The sequence below is a fragment of the Danio aesculapii genome, chromosome 14, assembly GCF_903798145.1.
Source record: "Danio aesculapii chromosome 14, fDanAes4.1, whole genome shotgun sequence".
NCBI lineage: Eukaryota > Metazoa > Chordata > Actinopteri > Cypriniformes > Danionidae > Danio > Danio aesculapii.
Window position 1 is genome coordinate 2,336,763 of NC_079448.1, and position 20,160 is coordinate 2,356,922.

General features: G+C 34.9%; 1 protein-coding gene across 1 annotated transcript in view; it reads left to right on the forward strand.

The window, feature by feature from the left end:
- LOC130241176 (dedicator of cytokinesis protein 2) overlaps positions 1-20,160 on the forward strand; it is a 298,239-nt gene that overhangs the window by 180,483 nt on the left and 97,596 nt on the right. The window contains exons 27-28 of the mRNA XM_056472897.1: positions 1,783-1,925; positions 13,659-13,754. Coding sequence (XP_056328872.1) covers positions 1,783-1,925; positions 13,659-13,754 — 239 coding nt within the window. The remainder of the gene's footprint in view (positions 1-1,782; positions 1,926-13,658; positions 13,755-20,160) is intronic.

Genomic DNA, 20,160 nt, shown 5'->3' on the forward strand with positions numbered 1-20,160 from the left:
TTTATTTAATTTTATGTTATTTATTTTAAATTTAATTTATTTTACATTTAATTTAGTTTTACTAGTAATTTAATTAATTTTATTTTATTTATTTTACATTTAATTTAGTTTAATTTAATTTTACAGGTAATTTAATTAATTTTATATAATTTTATTTATTTTACATTTAATTTATTTTACATTTATTTAGTTTAATTAAATTTTACATGTAATTTAATTTAATTTATTTAATTTTATGTTATTTATTTTACATTTAATTTATTTTACATGTAATTTAGATTAATTTAATTCACATGTAATTTCACATGTAATTACAGTATTTTGTTTTACATTTAATTAAATTTTATTTTATTTTATTAAATTTTAATGTAGATTAATTTAATTTATTTGACATGTAATTTCATTTATTTAGCATTTTTAATTTATTTTAATTTAATTAATTTTACATGTAGATTAATTTAATTTATTTGACATGTAATTTCATTTATTTAGCATTTTTTAATTTATTTTAATTTAATTAAATTTTACATGTAGATTAATTTAATTTATTTGACATGTAATTTCATTTATTAGCATTTTTAATTTTATTTAATTTAATTAAATTTTACATAGATTAATTTAATATTTATTTGACATGTAATTTCATTTATTTAGCATTTTTAATTTATTTTAATTTAATTAAATTTTACATGTAGATTAATTTAATTTATTTGACATGTAATTTCATTTATTTAGCATTTTTAATTTATTTTAATTTAATTTAAATTTTACATGTAGATTAATTTAATTTATTTGACATGTAATTTCATTTATTTAGCATTTTTAATTTTATTTAATTTAATTAATTTTACATAGATTAATTTAATTGAATTTATTTTACATGTAATATAATTTATTTAGCATTTTTAATTTATTTTAATTTATTAAAATTTTGCATGTAATTTAATTTAATTTATTTAATTTTATGTTATTTTACATTTAATTTATTTTGCATGTAATTTAGTTTAATTTAATTTCACATGTAATTTCACATGTAATTACATGTATTTTATTTTACATTAATTAAATTTAATTTAATTTTTACATGTAATTTCATTTATTTAGCATTTTTTATTTATTTTCATTTAATTAAATTTTACTTGTTATTTAATTTAATTTATTTTACATGTAATTTCATTTATTTTGCATTTAATTTCATTTTACATTTAATTTATTTTACAATAAAAAAATAGATAAATAAATAAATAAATTATTAAGTAAATAAATAAATAAGTAAATAAATAAATAAATAAATTAATAAATAAATAAATAATAATTTAGCGCTCACGACATTTGTCATTGAAATAACGCCATAGGTATTTGGAAGATCTGTGTAAAAGGCCTGCCACTACAGCTGGAAAAATCCTAGAGGAAACACTGAACTGGTATTGCTGTACTTGTGGTGACTTTGGTCCCCACAATGCCTGAATACACACACACACACACACACACACACCATAGTATTACAGTTCAGGCATAAAGTGTGTATCATTGTCTTTTCTGTGGGTCACTTGTGTGTTCTGCTCTATTGTGTTGAACTCTCTCTCTCTCTCTCTCTCTCTGGCTCTCTCAGCAAAATCACACTGATCATGGTTGATAATGGGTTTGGTAACGGGCCAAAGCCTCAACGAGCTTTTAATGGGCTGATTTTGAGAGGCCGATGAAGCTGCTCTTGAGTAAGGGTCAGTGATGAGATACGTCACATTAAAATAAACCACACTAATGTATGCATTATTTCGCCAGACTGCCGTGATGTGCTGTTACCCATGATGCTTCGGGAGCTGGGCGGGGCTCTGGCGGTGGTGGGGGAGGGGCTTCAGGATGAGAAGAGAAACAGCGTCGAACTGCTCAACAACATCCTGGAGGTGCTCAGCCGCAGCGACGTGGTAAGAGCCAATCAGAGATCAGCACAAACATACGCCAGCCAATCAGAGATCAGTCAAACAAACATTTTATGCTCATATTCAGTGGCTTTATAAATACCAGAACTGTAAATAATATGATGGCCTTTATGGAACTGTTAAATATCACACTACATACATATCATAAATATTAATTTTGTCTAATTCACAGCTATGTATATAAGCTTTTCTTTCAAAATAATAAATTAGGGATTGACCAAATTATTATTATTATTTACAGTATTTATGTATAATTTTAATATAATAATAATAATAATAATAATAATAAATAAATAAATAAATAAACAATAATAATAAAATTTTAATAATAAGCAAATAATAATTACTAACAAATAATAATAATTATAATTATTATTGTAATAATAGTTATATTATTTTAAATTATTATTATATTATTATTATTATATTATTATTATTATTATTACTATTATGAATAGTTGCATTATATCCTAAATTGTATTAATTATAATTAATCATTAATGAATTATAATAATAGAATTAAATTAATGAATAAACAAGAATTAATAAATTATTATTTTAATAACAATAATAATAATTCACTGGTTATTATTTGATTACTATTATTATTTCTATTATTATTCTTTATTATATAATTGTTATTACTAAAAAATAGTTGCATTATATCCTAAAAATATTATTAATTATAATTTAATTAAATAATAATTAAGAAATACTAATAAATATAATTATAAAAAAAGTTTAATACATAATTTATTATTATTATTATTATTATTATTATTGTAATACTAGTTAATATTATTATTATTACTAGTATTTTAATGTATTGTTATTATTATTATTATTAACAGTTGCATTGGATCCTATAAATACTACTAATTATTTTTAATAAATAATAATGTTAAATACTAATAAATATATTAGTTTATTATTATTATTATTGTTGTTGTTGTTGTTGTTGTTGTTGTTGTTGTTTGTTATTATTATTATTATTATTACTAGTATTTTATGTATTATTAATATTATTTTAATCTATTATTATTATTATTTTAATGTATTATTATTATTATTTAATGTATTATTATTATTAGTATTTTAATGTATATTATTATTATTATTATAATTTTAATGTATTATTATTATTATTATTTTTTACTGTTTATTATTCTTTTTATTATTATTATTTTAATGTATTATTATTATTATTATTATTTTACTGTATTATTATTCTTTTTATTTATTATTTAATGTATTATTATATTATTATTATTTTAATGTATTATTATTATTATTATTATTATTATTATTATTATTTTAATGATTATTATTATTATTATTATATATTATTATTATATTTATTATTATTATTAATGTATTATATTATTATATATTAATATATTATTATTATATTATTATTGTTATTATTATTGTATTATTATTATTTTAATATATTATTATTATAATTATTGTATATATTGTATTATTATTATTCTTATTATTATTATTATTAATGTATTATTATTATTATTATTATTATTATTTTAATGTATTATTATTATTTTAATGTATATTATTATTATTATAGTAGTAGTAGTAGTAGTAGTAGTAGTAGTATTTTACTGTATTATTATTATTGTTAGTATAATTATTAGTTGCGTTATATCATATAAATAATAATTATTCTTACAAATATTAAGTATTAGTATTTTAAGTATTTTAACAATATTTGTGTTTATTAGTTAAATCATTTTCGAGTGCTGCGTTGTCATCATGTGTTGTAATGTCAAACTTCTGCAGGATTGTCTGCCAGGCAAGCACAGAAATGTGGATTGTTTTTGAGGATTTAAATCTTTTTCAACTTTTTGCAGAAACGATTATAAAAAATGCACCTAGTGATACATGCGACACACAACCACACACACACACACACTCACGTAGATTCAAAACCTGAGCGTGTTTTTAATTACTGAAATGGCAGCGGATTACGCTCGGCTCTTTGAAGTCTGATGCTGTAATCTCACTTTGCGAACGCTGATGCATTTAGACACTGAACTTCCTGCACTTTCAGTCAAAGGCACGAGAGAGAGAGAGAGAGAGAGAGAGAGAGAGATAATGAAAGAGGTCAGACACCGCTGTGTGTTTATCAGCTCTGCCTGTTTAACAGAGAACTGTTGCTCCATCGCTCACACAAACACTCTTTTTACTCTCTGTGTGTGTGTGTGTGTGTGTGTGTGTGTGTGTGTGTGTGTGTGTGTGTGTGTCTGCTTCTCTTAAAGGAAGGTTCTGGGTTCAAAACAGGTTTTCCTGACAGTGTCTCTGCATGTTCTTTACCTCAGAAAGTTATTTTAAAAACAAAGAAGCGGTGCAGCGATAGACTGTGGGGTCAGACATAATGCTTATTTGGTGGTTAAAACTGTCACCTTACAGCAAGAAAGTCTCTAGTTTGAGTCCCGGCTGGGTCAGTTGGCATTTCTGTGTGGAGTTTGCATGTTCTCCCCATGTTGTTGTGGGTTTCCTCCAGGTGCTCCGGGTTCCCCCACAGTCCAAACACATGCGCTACAAGGGAATTGATGAACTAAGTTGGCTGTAGTGTGTGTGAATGTGAGTGTATGGGTGTTTCCCAGTGCTGGGTTGCAGCTGGAAGGGTATCCACTGTGTAAAAATATGCTGGAATAGTTGGCGGTTCATTCTGCTGTGGTGCTCCCTAATGAATAATTGGACTAAGCCAAAAGAAAACGAATGAATTTAGTGTGTGTGTGTGTGTGTGTGTGTGTGTGTGTGTGTGTGTGTGCATGTGTGTGCGTGTGTGTGTGTGTGTATGAGAGGTGAGGAGGTCAGATGTGTTTGATTATATGCTGATGGAGAGCGTCTGACGAGTGATGGAGAGCAGAATGAAGATGTGACGGGGTCGTGACCTCTCGTCTGCTCCTCTAACAGGATTCACACTTCACACACACACACACACACACGCACACACACACACACTCGCTCTGGCCGAGGGCATCTCTCTCATGCTGTGGCTGGAATTAAGCTCTCCGTGAGGCTTCAAAACATTATTCACCTCAAATGATTCCTCAGAAAATACAGATGAAAAATAAACATCTGTGAGAGTGACTGATTCTGGAGCGACACACACACGCACACACGCACGCAAACACACACACACACACACACACACACACACACGCACACACGCACACAAACACACACACACACACACACACACGCACACACGCACGCAACACACACACACACACACACACACACACACACACACACACACACACACACGCACACACACACACACAAACACTCATTCATTATAAATGGGAAAGAGGCTGTCTAGGTGTTTCTGACTCTGTCTTCTGATAGAATTGGGCTGAGTTCAGAAACGCTGTGTAATGCATTTCCTCCATTTGTGCATGTGGATGGCTTCATGACATCTTGTATGCAGTTTTCATTTTAAAAAAGCTGTGTTTGTCTGACACGGTACATGATTCTAATAAATTATTGATCATAAAAAAGAAACTTTGTGTAATGCAGATCAACACACAAACCTGTTACACCACATTCTGTTTGCAGGTGAAAGGCAGGGTGAAGATTACAGCGGGTTAAATGCACCATGTTGTTTACAGGGCACCTAGGTTAGCCCTTTTTTCAGATTTAATATAAGTCTTTGGTGTCCCCAGAATGTGTCTGTAAAGTTTCAGCTCAAAACAACCATCAGATTATTTATTATAGCTGTCTGAAGTGTCTATATTATAGCTGATAAAACTTGGTTGCTGTTTTTTTGTACTGGGCCTTAAATGGCCTGTTTCCACTGAGTGGTACGGTACGGTACGCTTTTATGGCCGTTTCCACTGTCAAAAAGCGTACCGAACCGTACCGTACCAGTTTTTTGGCACCCTTTCGAAAGGGTACCAAACACGAGAAAGGGTACCAAAAGGCGGTGCCACACGCGCAGCTGAACGCTATTGGTTTACAGAGATACGTCATTCGCTTACACAACAAGCCTGAATGAAAACAAAAAACCCGCCATGTTTAAAATAGACAGCAAGAGATTACAGCGGAATTATATATACATATAATAAAGACCCATGGTCGACCCGGGCTCAAACAAACCTTGTCGTCGTCTTGATGAACAGCCACAAAGCCATGAAGAAGAGCAGATTTACCCTGTTCCCCGTAGTTTTTTACGAGCCAGTCTGAGGGGGTCGAGCGGTTTCGCTTTGTTGCTCGCGCGCGTCTAACATTATATCTGAAATAACAAACTTCTTGAGCTGATGATAATAACCTGCGCTTGATTATTGACGTGCTTTTAAAACCCGATCCTGTCAGACACTGACAAACGGAGAGTGAAGCGCGAAGAAACAAAGGAGAAGCCGGAAAAAAGCAGCACATTATTATTCAGCAAACATGAACAAAATGCCATGATTAACTAACTTATTATCTTCACATTTTGGACTAATATGAGCTGGGAATGATGGAATTACTGTCTAACAGAGGCTACATGTGCTGCTGAAGATTACAGACACAGATGAGAGGTTTTCACTGACTGTGGGCTATATTTTGTGTTGTTTTGAACCTAAATACAGACGAAATGACTGCTATATGTAGTTCTTCTGTAGTTGGTAACATATCGGAGACTGTAAGGGGCTGTATGTGTTTATATATGTTCATTTATTTATTTATTTAATATAATTACAGACGTTACAGTAGGCTGTTTCGCACTGTCATTGATCTGCAGTTATAATCAACTCATGTTCATTGAAAAGTTAGTAATAAACATTTCTACACAAGTATTTATGTGTATAAAGTATCTGTGTTGTGAGAAGAGCTTCTCATATGATATGTAAGTGACCCGTACAGCTTTATTATAGACATTTCCTCGAGTGAGAATGACGTCGACTGAAACTTTCTGTCATACACCACGCCCATCAAAAGGGTACCCTTGTTAGTGGAAACGCAACCTTGATAAAGGTGACCCGTACCAAACCAAACCGTACCGTACCATACCAGTCAGTGGAAACGAGCCATAAGGCTAGTCCTCCCCGCCCACCGTTCCCACGTGCCTGTCAGCAATATGCCTCAGTCGCCGCCCTCGGCTGCCTCAGGAAGCAGATCTCACGTAACGTTTGTGAGAAATACTACAGTAATAACTTTAACGATCAGTATTTGATGCAGTTTTTGTGAGCTGGATACAGGATGCTCTGTTTTAAAACATGTTAAACTTGTGAAACTCACTCTTGATCACATTAATGATGATTGATGATCCTAGCGAACTGAACAGATATTTTATTCACGGCTGCTTTGCGCTCGTCCTGTCTTGCTGATATGATTATACACGTGACTACCGGCACATGTTAATATGCAGCTGTCAATCAATTCGGTGGGCAGGGGGACCGCACTCCTACGTAAAGTTGCGGTCGGTCTCAAAACCGCTTCAATTAGTCCACCGTTTTTATGTTGTTAAATTTGAAAATAAAGCACTGGGTGTGTTTATTTCAGCCCAATATGACAGTCTATACACTGTACATGCAAATATGTCTGTCCAAACAGCTTGAAAAGTAGATTTTTCACCATAGGTGCCCTTTGTTTTAATAGCCAGTAGCCCCTTTCACACAGTGATACGGGTAAAAACTTTACCGAATTTTTCGCTTATGGTGATGATCCGAACTCCACGCAGCTCCCGGACTACTCTCCATTGATAACAAATGACTTCCAGTCTGTCGATTGTCGTATGCTGTGTAAAGGCGGCTTGAGAATGATTTTTGCTGCTCTGTATGCAGTCGATGGCAAAATTATTCACCACCCTGTGCAACCTTTATTCTTTTTCAAATATTTCTCAAGTGATGCACAGCAGACGTTTCACAGTATTTCCTATAATATTTTTTCTTCTGAAGAAAGTCTTAGTTGTTTTATTACAGCTCCATTAAAGTCAGTTCTTAACCAGTTCTGGTCCCTTCCAGCCGCAACCCAGTACTGGGAAACACCCATACACACTCATTCACACACACTCTCATACACTACGGCCAATTTAGTTAATCAATTCCCCTATAGTGCATGTGTTTGGACTGTGTGGGGAACTGGAGGAACTGCAGGAAACCCACGCCAACACGGGGAGAACACTCCACACAGATATACCAACTGTCCCAGCCAGGGCTCAAACAGGCGACCTTCTTGCTGTGAGGCGGACAGTGCTAAACCACTGAGCCACCGTGTCACCAACACCCATGCAACACATTTATATATATATATATATTTACACATATATATATATATTTACACACAGTTGAAGTCAGAGTTATTCGCCCTCCTGTGAATTTTTCTTTCTTTTATCAAATATTTCCCAAATGATGTTTAACAGATTCAGGAATTTTTCACAGTATTTCCTATAATATTTTTTCTTCTGGAGAAAGTCTTATTTGTTTTATTTCGGCTAGAATAAAAGCAGTTTTTAATTGTTTTAGAGCCATTTTAAGGTCAATATTATTAGCCCCCTTAAGCAATAGTTTTGCATTGTCTCCAGAACAAACCACTGTTATACAATGACTTGCCTAATTACCCTAACTTTACCCTAATTAACCTAGTTAAGCCTTTAAATGTCACTTTAAGCTGAATACTAGTGTCTTGAAGAATATCTAGTCTAATATTATTTACTGTCATCATGGTAAAGAGAAAATAAATCAGTTATTAGAGATGAGTTATTAAAACTATTATGTTTAGAAACATGTTGGAAGAAATCTGCCCTCTGTTAAACAGAAATTGGAGAAAATATTAAAGAATAAAAATTTACCTGGAGGGCTAATAATTCTGACTTAAACATTATATAAAGTGTGTATTGATGTATTTTTTCTCTTGAGATGAGCTGGACATGTTGGTGACGGGGTAAAGTAATCATACTGTAAGTGTGATATCAGAGTGACAAGGAGGTAATATGTGGACAGAGAGAAAGAGAAGTGGAAACTGTACCATATGACCGGCCACAGGTTACACACTCACTCACACTCACAGGGATTAGAGGTGTGCGTGATTAAGCCGTCCACCGAGAAAGAGAGATAGATGAGAAAGACGGAGGATAGAAAAGAGGGAGAGATAGAGTGTGTTTGTGAAGTGCAGAGCTGTTGATGTTGAGACACACAATATGAAATGAAATACTTCATGCAGAGATGAACAGATGTTTCTCTCTCTCAATCCCTCACTTTATCCGCCTCTGCGTCATGAAATTAGTGAGGGGGTGGAAAACACACACACAGACACACACACACAGCTGACACGGGTCATTTTTCACACACAGACTGAAGATGTTTGTTGATGAAGGGTTTTGATCATCAGTGATGTAATCTGTTCAGAACCTGAATCTGGTTATGAGGAGCAAGGTTGTTTTAGTAAACGAAAACTAAGACCTAAACTGTTGGCCAAAAACAATATTTTGTTAACTGAAATAAACTTAAAAGTGTACAATAAATAAAAAACTAAAACAACTGAAAAATGAACTGAAATAAAATAATAATTAACAAAAACTAAATAATATTTTCATAATTAATAAGCAGCACTCAAGCTGTCCTTTTAGAGAAACACCTGTAAATGCTGCCCTATTTTTTGTTTTTTGTTTAATTAAATCACCTATTCTACTTGCATCAGTTAAATTGACTCCAAAAATTAAGTTAAACTTCGTAAAATAGTCGAAACCTGATTAACTGGATGTGTAATTCTGGATGTGTATAACAAGGATGTGTATCTGAGACGTACAACAAAATACCCTCTGAGTAATGTATTTTCAGATACACAAAAATGTAAACAGCGCCCTCTAGTGGATTTGTCATCTGTAGCGTACAACAAAACGCACCATGAGTAATGTTTTTCAGATCCACAAAAATGTAAACAGCGCCTTCTAGTGGATTTTTAATAAAAAGTGTACAACAAAATGTACCCTAACGTATTTCAGATGATCAACAATGTAGATGCCACCCTCTAGTGGATTTTTAATCAGAAACATACAACAAAACGTACCCTACGTAACGTATTTCAAATTCACAAAAATATAGACAGTGCCCTCTAGTGGATTTTCAATCAGAAACATACAACAAAAGCATACCCTAAGTAGCGTATATCATATTCGCAAAAAACTAGACAGCGTCTTCTAGTGGATTTTTAATCAGAAACATACAACAAAAGCATACCCTAAGTAGCATATATAATATTCGCAAAAATCTAGACAGCGTCCTCTAGTGGATATTTTATTAGAAACGTACAACAAAACATACCCTAGTATCGTATTTCAGATTCGCTAAAATCTAGACATCGCCCTCTAGTGGATTTTTTATAAGAAATATACAACAAAGCGTACTCTAGTAACGTATTTCAGATTTGTAAAAACGTAGACAGCGTCCTCTAGTGGATTTGTCATCTGAAACTTACAACAAAACATACCCTACGTAATGTATTTCAGATTCACAACAACGTAGACAGTGCCCTCTAGTGGATTTGTCACCTGAAACGTACAACAAAACATACCTTATGTAATGCATTTTAGATGAGCAAAAATGTAGACAGCGCCCTCTAGTGGATTTTTCATCTGAAACGCACAAAACATACCCTAAGTAACATATTTAAGATTCACAAAAATGCAGACAGTGCCTTCTAGCAGATTTTTCACATATAACTTTCAACAAAACATACCCTAAATAATGTATTTCAGATTCTAAAAAATGCAGATAGCGCACTCTAGTGGATATGTAATCAGAAACCCACAACAAAACGCACCCTAATAAAGTATTTCAGATTCATAAAAATGTAGAAAGCATCCTCTAGTGTATTTTTAATCAAAAACAAACAACAAAACGTACCCTAACTCATTTCAGATTCACATAAATCTAGACAGCGCCCTCTAGTGTTTTTTTTTTATCAGAAACGTACAACAAATTATACCCTAAGTATTGTATTTCAAATTCGCAAAAAAAATTATACTGCGCCCTCTAGTGGACTTTTAATCAAAAACATACAACAAAACATACCCTAAGTAGCGTATTTCAGATTTGCAGCAATGTAGACAGCTCCCTCTAGTGGATTTGTCATCTGAAATGTGTAACAAAATGTACCCAGAGCAATGTATTTTACTTTTCACAAAAAAAGTTGGCTGTCCCTGGACTGGAAATACTCCTTGATCAACAGTTTGTGTCAGACTATTTGGCAAAGAGAAACATTTCTCTTTGTTTAGAGGATCATGCTGATTCATGCAGGAGGAAACCAGCAGCATGGATTAAGACTTGAGTTGACTTTAAAGGAGGCCACTTTTGCTGAAATACAGTGCTGTTTGGGGCCAGATGGGGTTTCAAGTTTCAGAATCAATAAACTTAAACGAATAAAAAGAAATCAAAGGCATTTAGTTACATCTCTTTCTCTCTCCCTCTCACACACACACACACATCTCAGCTGCACCAGATCTCTTTAGTCTGATCAATACATTTAAACAATGAGTTAGTGTGAAGGAGCCAGAGAGACCTGGGGTCTGATTGAGGAAATTTGCATAGAAACCTTCCTAAAAGTGAACGTACACCAGAATAAATGTTCATTTATTTATGAATGATTATGGCTCGTATGATGATGTAAAGTGGTTCAGTTAAGTCAATATTTAAGTTAAATATGTTTACATAGAGTTTACTTACAGCTGCGCATATTCTCTGATATTCGATATTTCCATATATTCGATATTCAAATGGATATTTTGGATTATGGGATGGTTTAATTTATACTACTAATTTAAAATAAAATACTTTAAAAATATTTATTTAAAAAATTAAAATATACTTTTAATTAGCTGTTCAGTAACATGTCTGCAAAGGGTCAAATAACTGTTGAAATATAACATAAGGGGGCATTTTAAAGGGAACCTAGCATGCAAAAATCATTTCTATAAGGGGTTTAAACACAGTTGTGTGTCAGACGTGTGTAAATATAAGCAGCTTCTATTGGTAAACATGTATTAATTGTATTTGTTGTAATCAGACTTGATATAAACAGTGTGCAGAAACACTTTGATTGACATTCTCACATTGGACGTGTCATCAGAGGGGGAAAGCCCCGCCCACTAGTGCCCATCTCTCTTCTCCCATTATCTCATTAGCATAGGACAGTGGTTCCCAACCTTTTTTTGCCTGGAAAATATTCCAGGTCCCCTTCCATGTAAACGTTTGCAGGAAGGATGATCAAAAATAAAATGCATGTGGCTGGTTCAGGGACCTTGCTTCAAGAAAAAGTAATAAATTCATAGTTCAGGTACTCATTTAAAACAGTTGGGTTAATAATAACCCAACAGGTAACCCAATGATGGGTTGTTTTGGCACCGCCCTGCTGTTGGGTTATTTTAACCCAATCCATTGAGTTGTTAAGGTTAACCCAACAATTTGGGTTACAAAAATAATTAATTTGTTGGGTTATTTTGCCAAAAAGTGGCTTAACCACTAATATCTGAAATGAACACGGAGGTAGAGACAGCGCTTTTAATCTGTATATAGATCGGCTATGAAGCGCACGTTTGTATCATCAAGTTAAGAGTGCTGGTGAGACAGATATAAAAAACACGACACGGAGAGGTAATTTGATAAAAAAAAATTACCATTTTATTGGGTTAGAGCTAAAATAAAGTTTATGATGCAAAAACAACATCACATACGCATATTAATACAACTGCTCTGTCAGTTAAATCAGTTGACTGTTAAAGTAAATTTTTTTTAACCCAACTGGTTGAGTTTTTTATATAAATAACCCAACAAACGCTAAAAATAACCCAACAAAGCACCAAACATTTAACCCAACTGATTGAGTTATTAATAAATAACCCAATAAAGGTTCAAAATAACCCAACAAAGCACCAAATATTTTCAACTCAACTATTGGGTTAAATAAGTAACCCAACGTTTTTTTTAGAGTGTAGCTATTTTGGTATTTCCTGCATTTTATGTTTCCAGTATTGCTAGCACTGCGACCCGAAATGTTTGTAGCTTCCTCACCTGGGTCCAGTATGCTTGGGTCATTACTGTTAGCTGCTGAAGGTGAATCAGTGAGACTCTGTTGTTTTTGTGAAGGACAATTTACACATTTGTCCATTTGTTTGGTCAGCCAGGGGATAAATGAACTGCTAAAAAATTTGTAAAAATATGACGCGACCCCCACACAGCTCGCTGCGGCCCCCTTTGGGGCCGGGACCCCCCTGTTGGGAACCGCTGGCATAGGAGATTAGTTTTATTTTTGAATCTGCCGCTTTGCTGACACATAGGAATTCGTAGCTCCGCCCTCTTTTGAAAAGAGCACAATCTCATTTGCATTTAAAGCGACAGTCACCAAAACAGCACAATTAGGATCAAAGCCTAAAAGGGTCCATTTCAAAGAGTTATAAACATGATCTGTGTGTTATTTTGAGCTGAAACGTCACACACACACACACACACACACACACACACACACACACACACACACACACACACACACACACACACACACACACACACACTTGGAACATCAGAGACTTATTGTACATCTTGTAAAAGGGGCATGATAGATCCTCTTTAAGATCTATTACTACTCATTCACAGCAAACTCTCAGAGGTTGTGTGTTTGTGTTTTAATTGAGGAACTTAATGAGCAAATCTTTGACCGTTTGGATGCGGCGCAGTTCAGGAATACAAATAACAAGCGTTTCATCTCTTTCTCTTCCAGGGAGACACATTTCAGCACATTCAGGACATTGTGTCGTCTCTGCTGAGGACAATAAACCGCACAGTCATCACCATGGGCCGGGAACACACTCTTATTGTGAGTTACACACACCAGATCCTCTTTATTGCCTTTTCTCTTGCTCTCTTTTTGTGTATCTCTACTGTTATGGCTCATAACAGATGATTTAAACAGAGGACAAAACGTTTAAAATACACAGTTTTATTGACGTCATCTTAAATATCTCAATTACAAACAGGTGGAGGAAGTGCATTGTGGGAAATGGAGTTTAAGACTATTCTGAATACCGCTGTATAAAAATACATTGATTATAATATTTGTTATTCTATATATCTATCTATATATATATATATATACTGTATGTTTTCAAAACTGGACATGAGGACAGGACAGGTAGGAAGACGTGTGTTTAAACCAGAGCATGTGATATTCCTACAAGTGTTGGTCTGTTTGAGAAAGTGTGTGTTCATCATGATGAATCGACCATGGTTGAGAACAACAAACGTTTACACTTGTCTGTGTGAGATTGTGAGGAAAATAGTGGTTGTATAAATGGGTTGTTCATGTCATGGTAAACTTAACATAATTACTACGCTGATGTTTGTGTTGGACTCGCAGATTACAAGTCGGATACTCACAATTTAGTCAAACACACTTGACTCATGTGACGTTAAATGAAAAAACAATGGCAGCAACTTCAATCAAACAACATTACTTAGAATTAATGAGCTATATTCAAATATTTAATAGTTTTGCTTGTTTTATTATAGAATATTGAGGCTAATTAAAATAGTTTTGAATTATTTGCTCCATTATTGGTTATTATAGTAATTACAATCATTTCAATAAGACATAATTAACCAAGATACAACCACTTTAAATGGCAGGTCACTCCATTTGTGTCATTGGCAATGCTTGATGGGATTGTAGTTCTTTACATTTGTAGTCTTTTGGTCATACTTCTTTGCTTCATTTCAGACTCTCAGTGTAGCTTTTTGGTTTGGGTCATGGCTTATAATGATATAAGAGCCCTGGGACAAGGGGCCCTCAAGAGCCCAAACTGCAACCCAGGGAGAGTGGCAGGCCCCTGGGGCAGCCCACTGGGGTCACAGACCCTTCAGCTGGAGGACAAGGGGCCCTCAAGAGCCCAAACTGCAACCCAGGGAGAGTGGCAGGCCCCTGGGGCAGCCCACTGGGGTCACAGACCCTTCAGCTGGAGGACAAGGGGCCCTCAAGAGCCCAAACCGCCACCCTGGGGCAGTAGCTGGCCCCTTTGTAGTCTCTGCACTGAAAAAATTAAGTTGCTGCTTTAAATTTTTAAGTCGTACCATATTAGCTTTAGGTGGCGCAGTGGTTGGCACTGTGGCCTCACAGCAAGAAGGTCGCTGGTTCGAGTCCCGGCTGGGTCAGTTGGCATTTTTGTGTGAAGTATACATGTTCTCCCCTTGTTGTTGTGGGTTTCCTCCGGGTGCTCCGGTTTCCCCTACAGTCCAAACACATGCGCTGTAGGGGAACTGGATGAACTAAATTGGCCGTAGTGTATGTATGTGTGTGTGTGTGTGTGAATGTGAGTGTGTGTATGGGTTTTTTCCAGTACTGGGTTGCAGCTGGAAGGACATCCGCTGTGTAAAACATATACCAGAATAGTTGGTGGTTCATTCCGCTGTGGTGACCCCTGATGAATAAGGGACTAAGCGAAGGAAAATGAATGAAAATCAGCTTTACAAGTCATTTCAACTTAAGTTAAGTTTAATAATAACCTTATGCTTTTGTTACTTTAACTTAATCCGTTAGATATACTTCCACTTGATTTTTTTATGTTATACGAGATGCTACTTGATGCTTTAAACCTGTTTAATATGACATAAACTTAATTTAATTGATCTTATAAACTCATTTTTTCACAGTGTGTGGATAAAATGATCACATCAGTTTGGTACATTGATATGTTTTTAAAACTGAAACGTCTTATAATTAGACATTTAACCCTTGTGTGCTGTCGAGGATGCTTTCATCCACTCTGGGGTGATTTTAAGTCTTAATTTGGCCACCGTTTTCTCTGTGTTTCAGCAGATGGAATGATTTTTAGCTGACAAGTCTTATTGTGACACATATTTTGGGAAAATGCTATAATACTAATACAATACTATGGGCAAATTGACTACCCTTTGGTTATGTTCGGGGCTGTTTTTGCCCCATTGACTTCCATTATAATCACATTTTTTGATTGCAAAGCCATGACAGCATATACTGTAATCATGCATTCTTGATTGTTGGTGGTTTTCCCTGTTGGAAAGAGCTACAATTTGTCATTTTTACTGTCGATCATCAGTTGCACTGCAAAAAAGCTCAATTTTCGGCCTTTACATGAAGTTATATGGAGGACAGTGTGTGTGTGTGTGTGTGTGTGTGAAAGAGACCTTTGTGCACTTGATATGTCTGATAAAATCATATTTTTACTACACCTAACTCTATGGAAGGGGTGTCATGGTGGTGCAGTGGTTGCACTCACAGCAAGAAGGTTGCTGGTTCGAGTCCTGGCTAGGTCAGTTGGCATTTCTGTGTTTGCATGTTCTCCCCGTGTTGGTGTGGGTTTCCTCCGGGTGCTCCGGTTTCACCCACAGTCCAAACACATGCGCTATAGGGGAATTGAATAAGCTAAATTGGCCGTAGTGTATGTGTGTGTGTGAATGCAAGAGTGTATGGGTGTTTCTCAGTGCTGGGTTGCGGCTGGAAGGGCATCTGCTGTGTAAAACATGCTGGATAAGTTGGCGGTTCATTCGGCTGTGGCGACCCCTGATGATTAAAGAGACTAAGCCGAAGGAAGATGAATGAATGAACTCTATATAAAACCTGCAACTTTTCTGCACAGGCCTATCTAAAGGGTTAATCTGGCCATCTGATGATCAACAATAAAAACAGGACCAACATAACCAAAGGGTAGTCCATTTGAACAATACACAAGGGTTAAAATAAAGTCATGGTGACCCCTATATTAATCAGGGGTCACCACAGCAGAATGTAGGGGAAACCAGAGCACCCAGAGGAAACCCACCCAAACACGGGGAGAACATGCAAGTTCCACACAGAAATGCCAACTGGCCCTGCCGAGGCTCAAACCAGCGACCTTCTTGCTGTGAGGAGATAGAGCTACCCACTGCGCCACCTCGACACCCCTGTTATCCAACTAAATTGGTCGTAGTGTTTGTGTGTGAATGAGTTGGTGTTTCCTAGTACTGGGTTATAGCCGGAAGATCATCCGCTGTGTAAAACATATGCTGGATAAGTTGGCGGTTCATTCCGCTGTGGCGACCCCTGATGAATAAAGGGACTAAGCTGAAGGAAAATTAATGAATGAATCCTTATCAAGTTCAGTTCAGCTTCCCCCCTCACAGACAGCCTTCTAACTCAAAGTGACTCTCATAAGTGACTGATTGATTCCAATAGAGTATTTCATTAAGCAGGTGTCAGTATCGATATGTGTAACAATATCTCGTTTGCGGTGCATTGTGGGACTCCCAGGATAAACGCAGTGTGATTGCATCTTTTGCGATGGCGTCATTTGAAACAGGACTAGTGGTTGGTTAAAATGCAGTGTATGTAGGCAGATCACAGGGTTCGGGAGCAGAGCTTTAGACATTCATTAGTCGGGGACCAAAGCCATCCGCACACAAAGGTCAGAGAAACGGAGATGAGCAGGAGAGATGGAGAATCTCCGTCAGGATCACACTCGGGAATATCGACTGCGTTCCGGCTCTGTCACACACTATGAAGGGGATTTATTGACTGCTTAGACACAAGGTCTCCAGGGTCTCCTTGGGTTTTAATTCGTCCTCAAGTTTGCAGGATGTCAGATGAGTTAAGCTTTGAGAAGTTTGTCGTGTTATTATTACAACAGCTATTCCAAAGCATAATCCAGTCAGTGAGAACGGGTATCCGAGATGTGGTTTCCACGACGACGGTGATGCTGGTGGAATCTTCCATGAATGAGAACAAATGCAATTAGTGTACAGTGCTGCTTGAGAATTTGCGAAAGCCTTGCAGAATGGAGGATGATTGTAATTATTTTAAGTAGGGATGCAGCAATTTTTTGGCTGCCTGAAATTGTTTTGTTTTTGTTTTTTTTTTTGGATTAAATAGAAAAATGGGCAAAAATATGACCTAAAAAAAAGAGTTATGCTGTGCCACGCTTTCCAGCGCACTAGTTTCAATGTCAAAATAAGACACAAAATTAGCTGAAATGATTAAAATGATCCTGTGCAAAAGTTTTTGAACCCCTGTTTTTAATATTGTGTGTGGTTTCATGATGATCTAAAGTAGTATTTTTGTTTTTTGGCTTTGTGATGGTTGTTGATGAGTCTCTTGTTTGCTCTGAATAGTTATATATAACAATAAATTAGGATAATTTTAACAAGGGATGCACCAAATTTTCATTTTCACCAAAAATGGCATTTTCGGGGGGGTTTTGTAAGCAAAAAAAATAAAAGAAATATGAGCCAAAAAAGGGTTATGCTGTCCCTCACTGTCCGGCACGCTAGTTTCAATCTCAAGACAACACACAAAATTAGCTGAAATGATTAAAATTATCCTGTGCAAAAGTTTGTGCACCCCTGTTTTTAATATTGTGTGTGCTTACCTAATGATCTATGACTTTTTTTTGGCTTTGTGATGCTTTTTGAGGAGTTTCTTGCTTGTTCTGAACAGGTATATATAATAATAAGTTAGTTTATTTTTAACTAGGGATGCACTCAATTTTTATTTTCACCTAAAATGGCATTTTGGGTTTTTTTGTGTGAAATCGAATATTTTTCTGAAAATTTGAGCTGATAAAAGGGTTATGCTGTCCCTTGCTGTCCAGCACACTAGTTTTAATCTCGAAACAAGACACAACATTAGCTGAAATGATTAAAATGATCCTGTGCAAAAGTTTGTGCGCCCCTGTTTTTAATATTGTGTGTGGTTTCATGATGATCTAAAGTAGTATTTTTGTTTTTTGGCTTTGTGATGGTTGTTGATGAGTCTCTTGTTTGCTCTGAATAGTTATATATAACAATAAATTAGTATAATTTTAACAAGGAATGCACCAAATTTTCATTTTCACCAAAAATGGCATTTTCGGGGGGGTTTTGTAAGCAATAAAATTCTGAAAATATCAGCCAAAAAAAGGGGTTATGCTGTCCAGCACTGTCTGGCACGCTAGTTTCAATCTCAAGACAACACACAAAATTAGCTGAAATTATCAAAATGATCCTGTGCAAAAGTTTGTGCACCCCTGTTTTTAATATTGTGTGTGCTTAAATAATGATCTATGACTTTTTTTTGGCTTTGTGATGCTTTTTGAGGAGTTTCTTGCTTGTTCTGAACAGGTATATATAATAATAAGTTAGTTTATTTTTAACTAGGGATGCACTCACTTTTCATTTTCACCTAAAATGGCATTTTGGGTTTTTTTTGTATGAAATCGAATATTTTTCTGAAAATGTGAGCTGATAAAAGGGTTATGCTGTCCCTTGCTGTCCAGCACACTAGTTTTAATCTCGAAACAAGACACAACATCAGCTGAAATGATTAAAATGATCCTGTGCAAAAGTTTTTGAACCCCTGTTTTTAATATTGTGTGTGGTTTCATGATGATCTAAAGTAGTATTTTTGTTTTTTGGCTTTGTGATGGTTGTTGATGAGTCTCTTGTTTGTTCTGAATAATTATATATAACAATAAATTAGGATAATTTTAACAAGGGATGCACCAAATTTTAATTTTCACCAAAAATGGCCAAAAATCTAAAAATATGAGCCAAAAAAAATCAAAAAATATGAGCCAAAAAAAGGGTTATGCTGTCCCGCACTGTCCGGCACGTTAGTTTCAATCTCAAGACAACACACAAAATTAGCTGAAATTATCAAAATGATCCTGTGCAAAAGTTTGTGCACCCCTGTTTTTAATATTGTGTGTGCTTACCTAATGATCTATGACTTTTTTTTGGCTTTGTGATGCTTTTTGAGGAGTTTCTTGCTTGTTCTGAACAGGTATATATAATAATAAGTTAGTTTATTTTTAACTAGGGATGCACTCAATTTTCATTTTCACCTAAAATGGCATTTTGGGTTTTTTTGTGTGAAATCGAATATTTTTCTGAAAATTTGAGCTGATAAAAGGGTTATGCTGTCCCTTGCTGTCCAGCACACTAGTTTTAATCTCGAAACAAGACACAACATCAGCTGAAATGATTAAAATGATCCTGTGCAAAAGTTTGTGAACCCCTGTTTTTAATATTGTGTGTGGTTTCATGATGATCTAAAGTAGTATTTTTGTTTTTTGGCTTTGTGATGGTTGTTGATGAGTCTCTTGTTTGCTCTGAATAGTTATATATAACAATAAATTAGGATAATTTTAACAAGGGATGCACCCAATTTTCATTTTCACCAAAAATTGTGTTTTCGGGGTGGTGAATATTTTTCTGAAAATATGAGCCAAAAAAGGCGG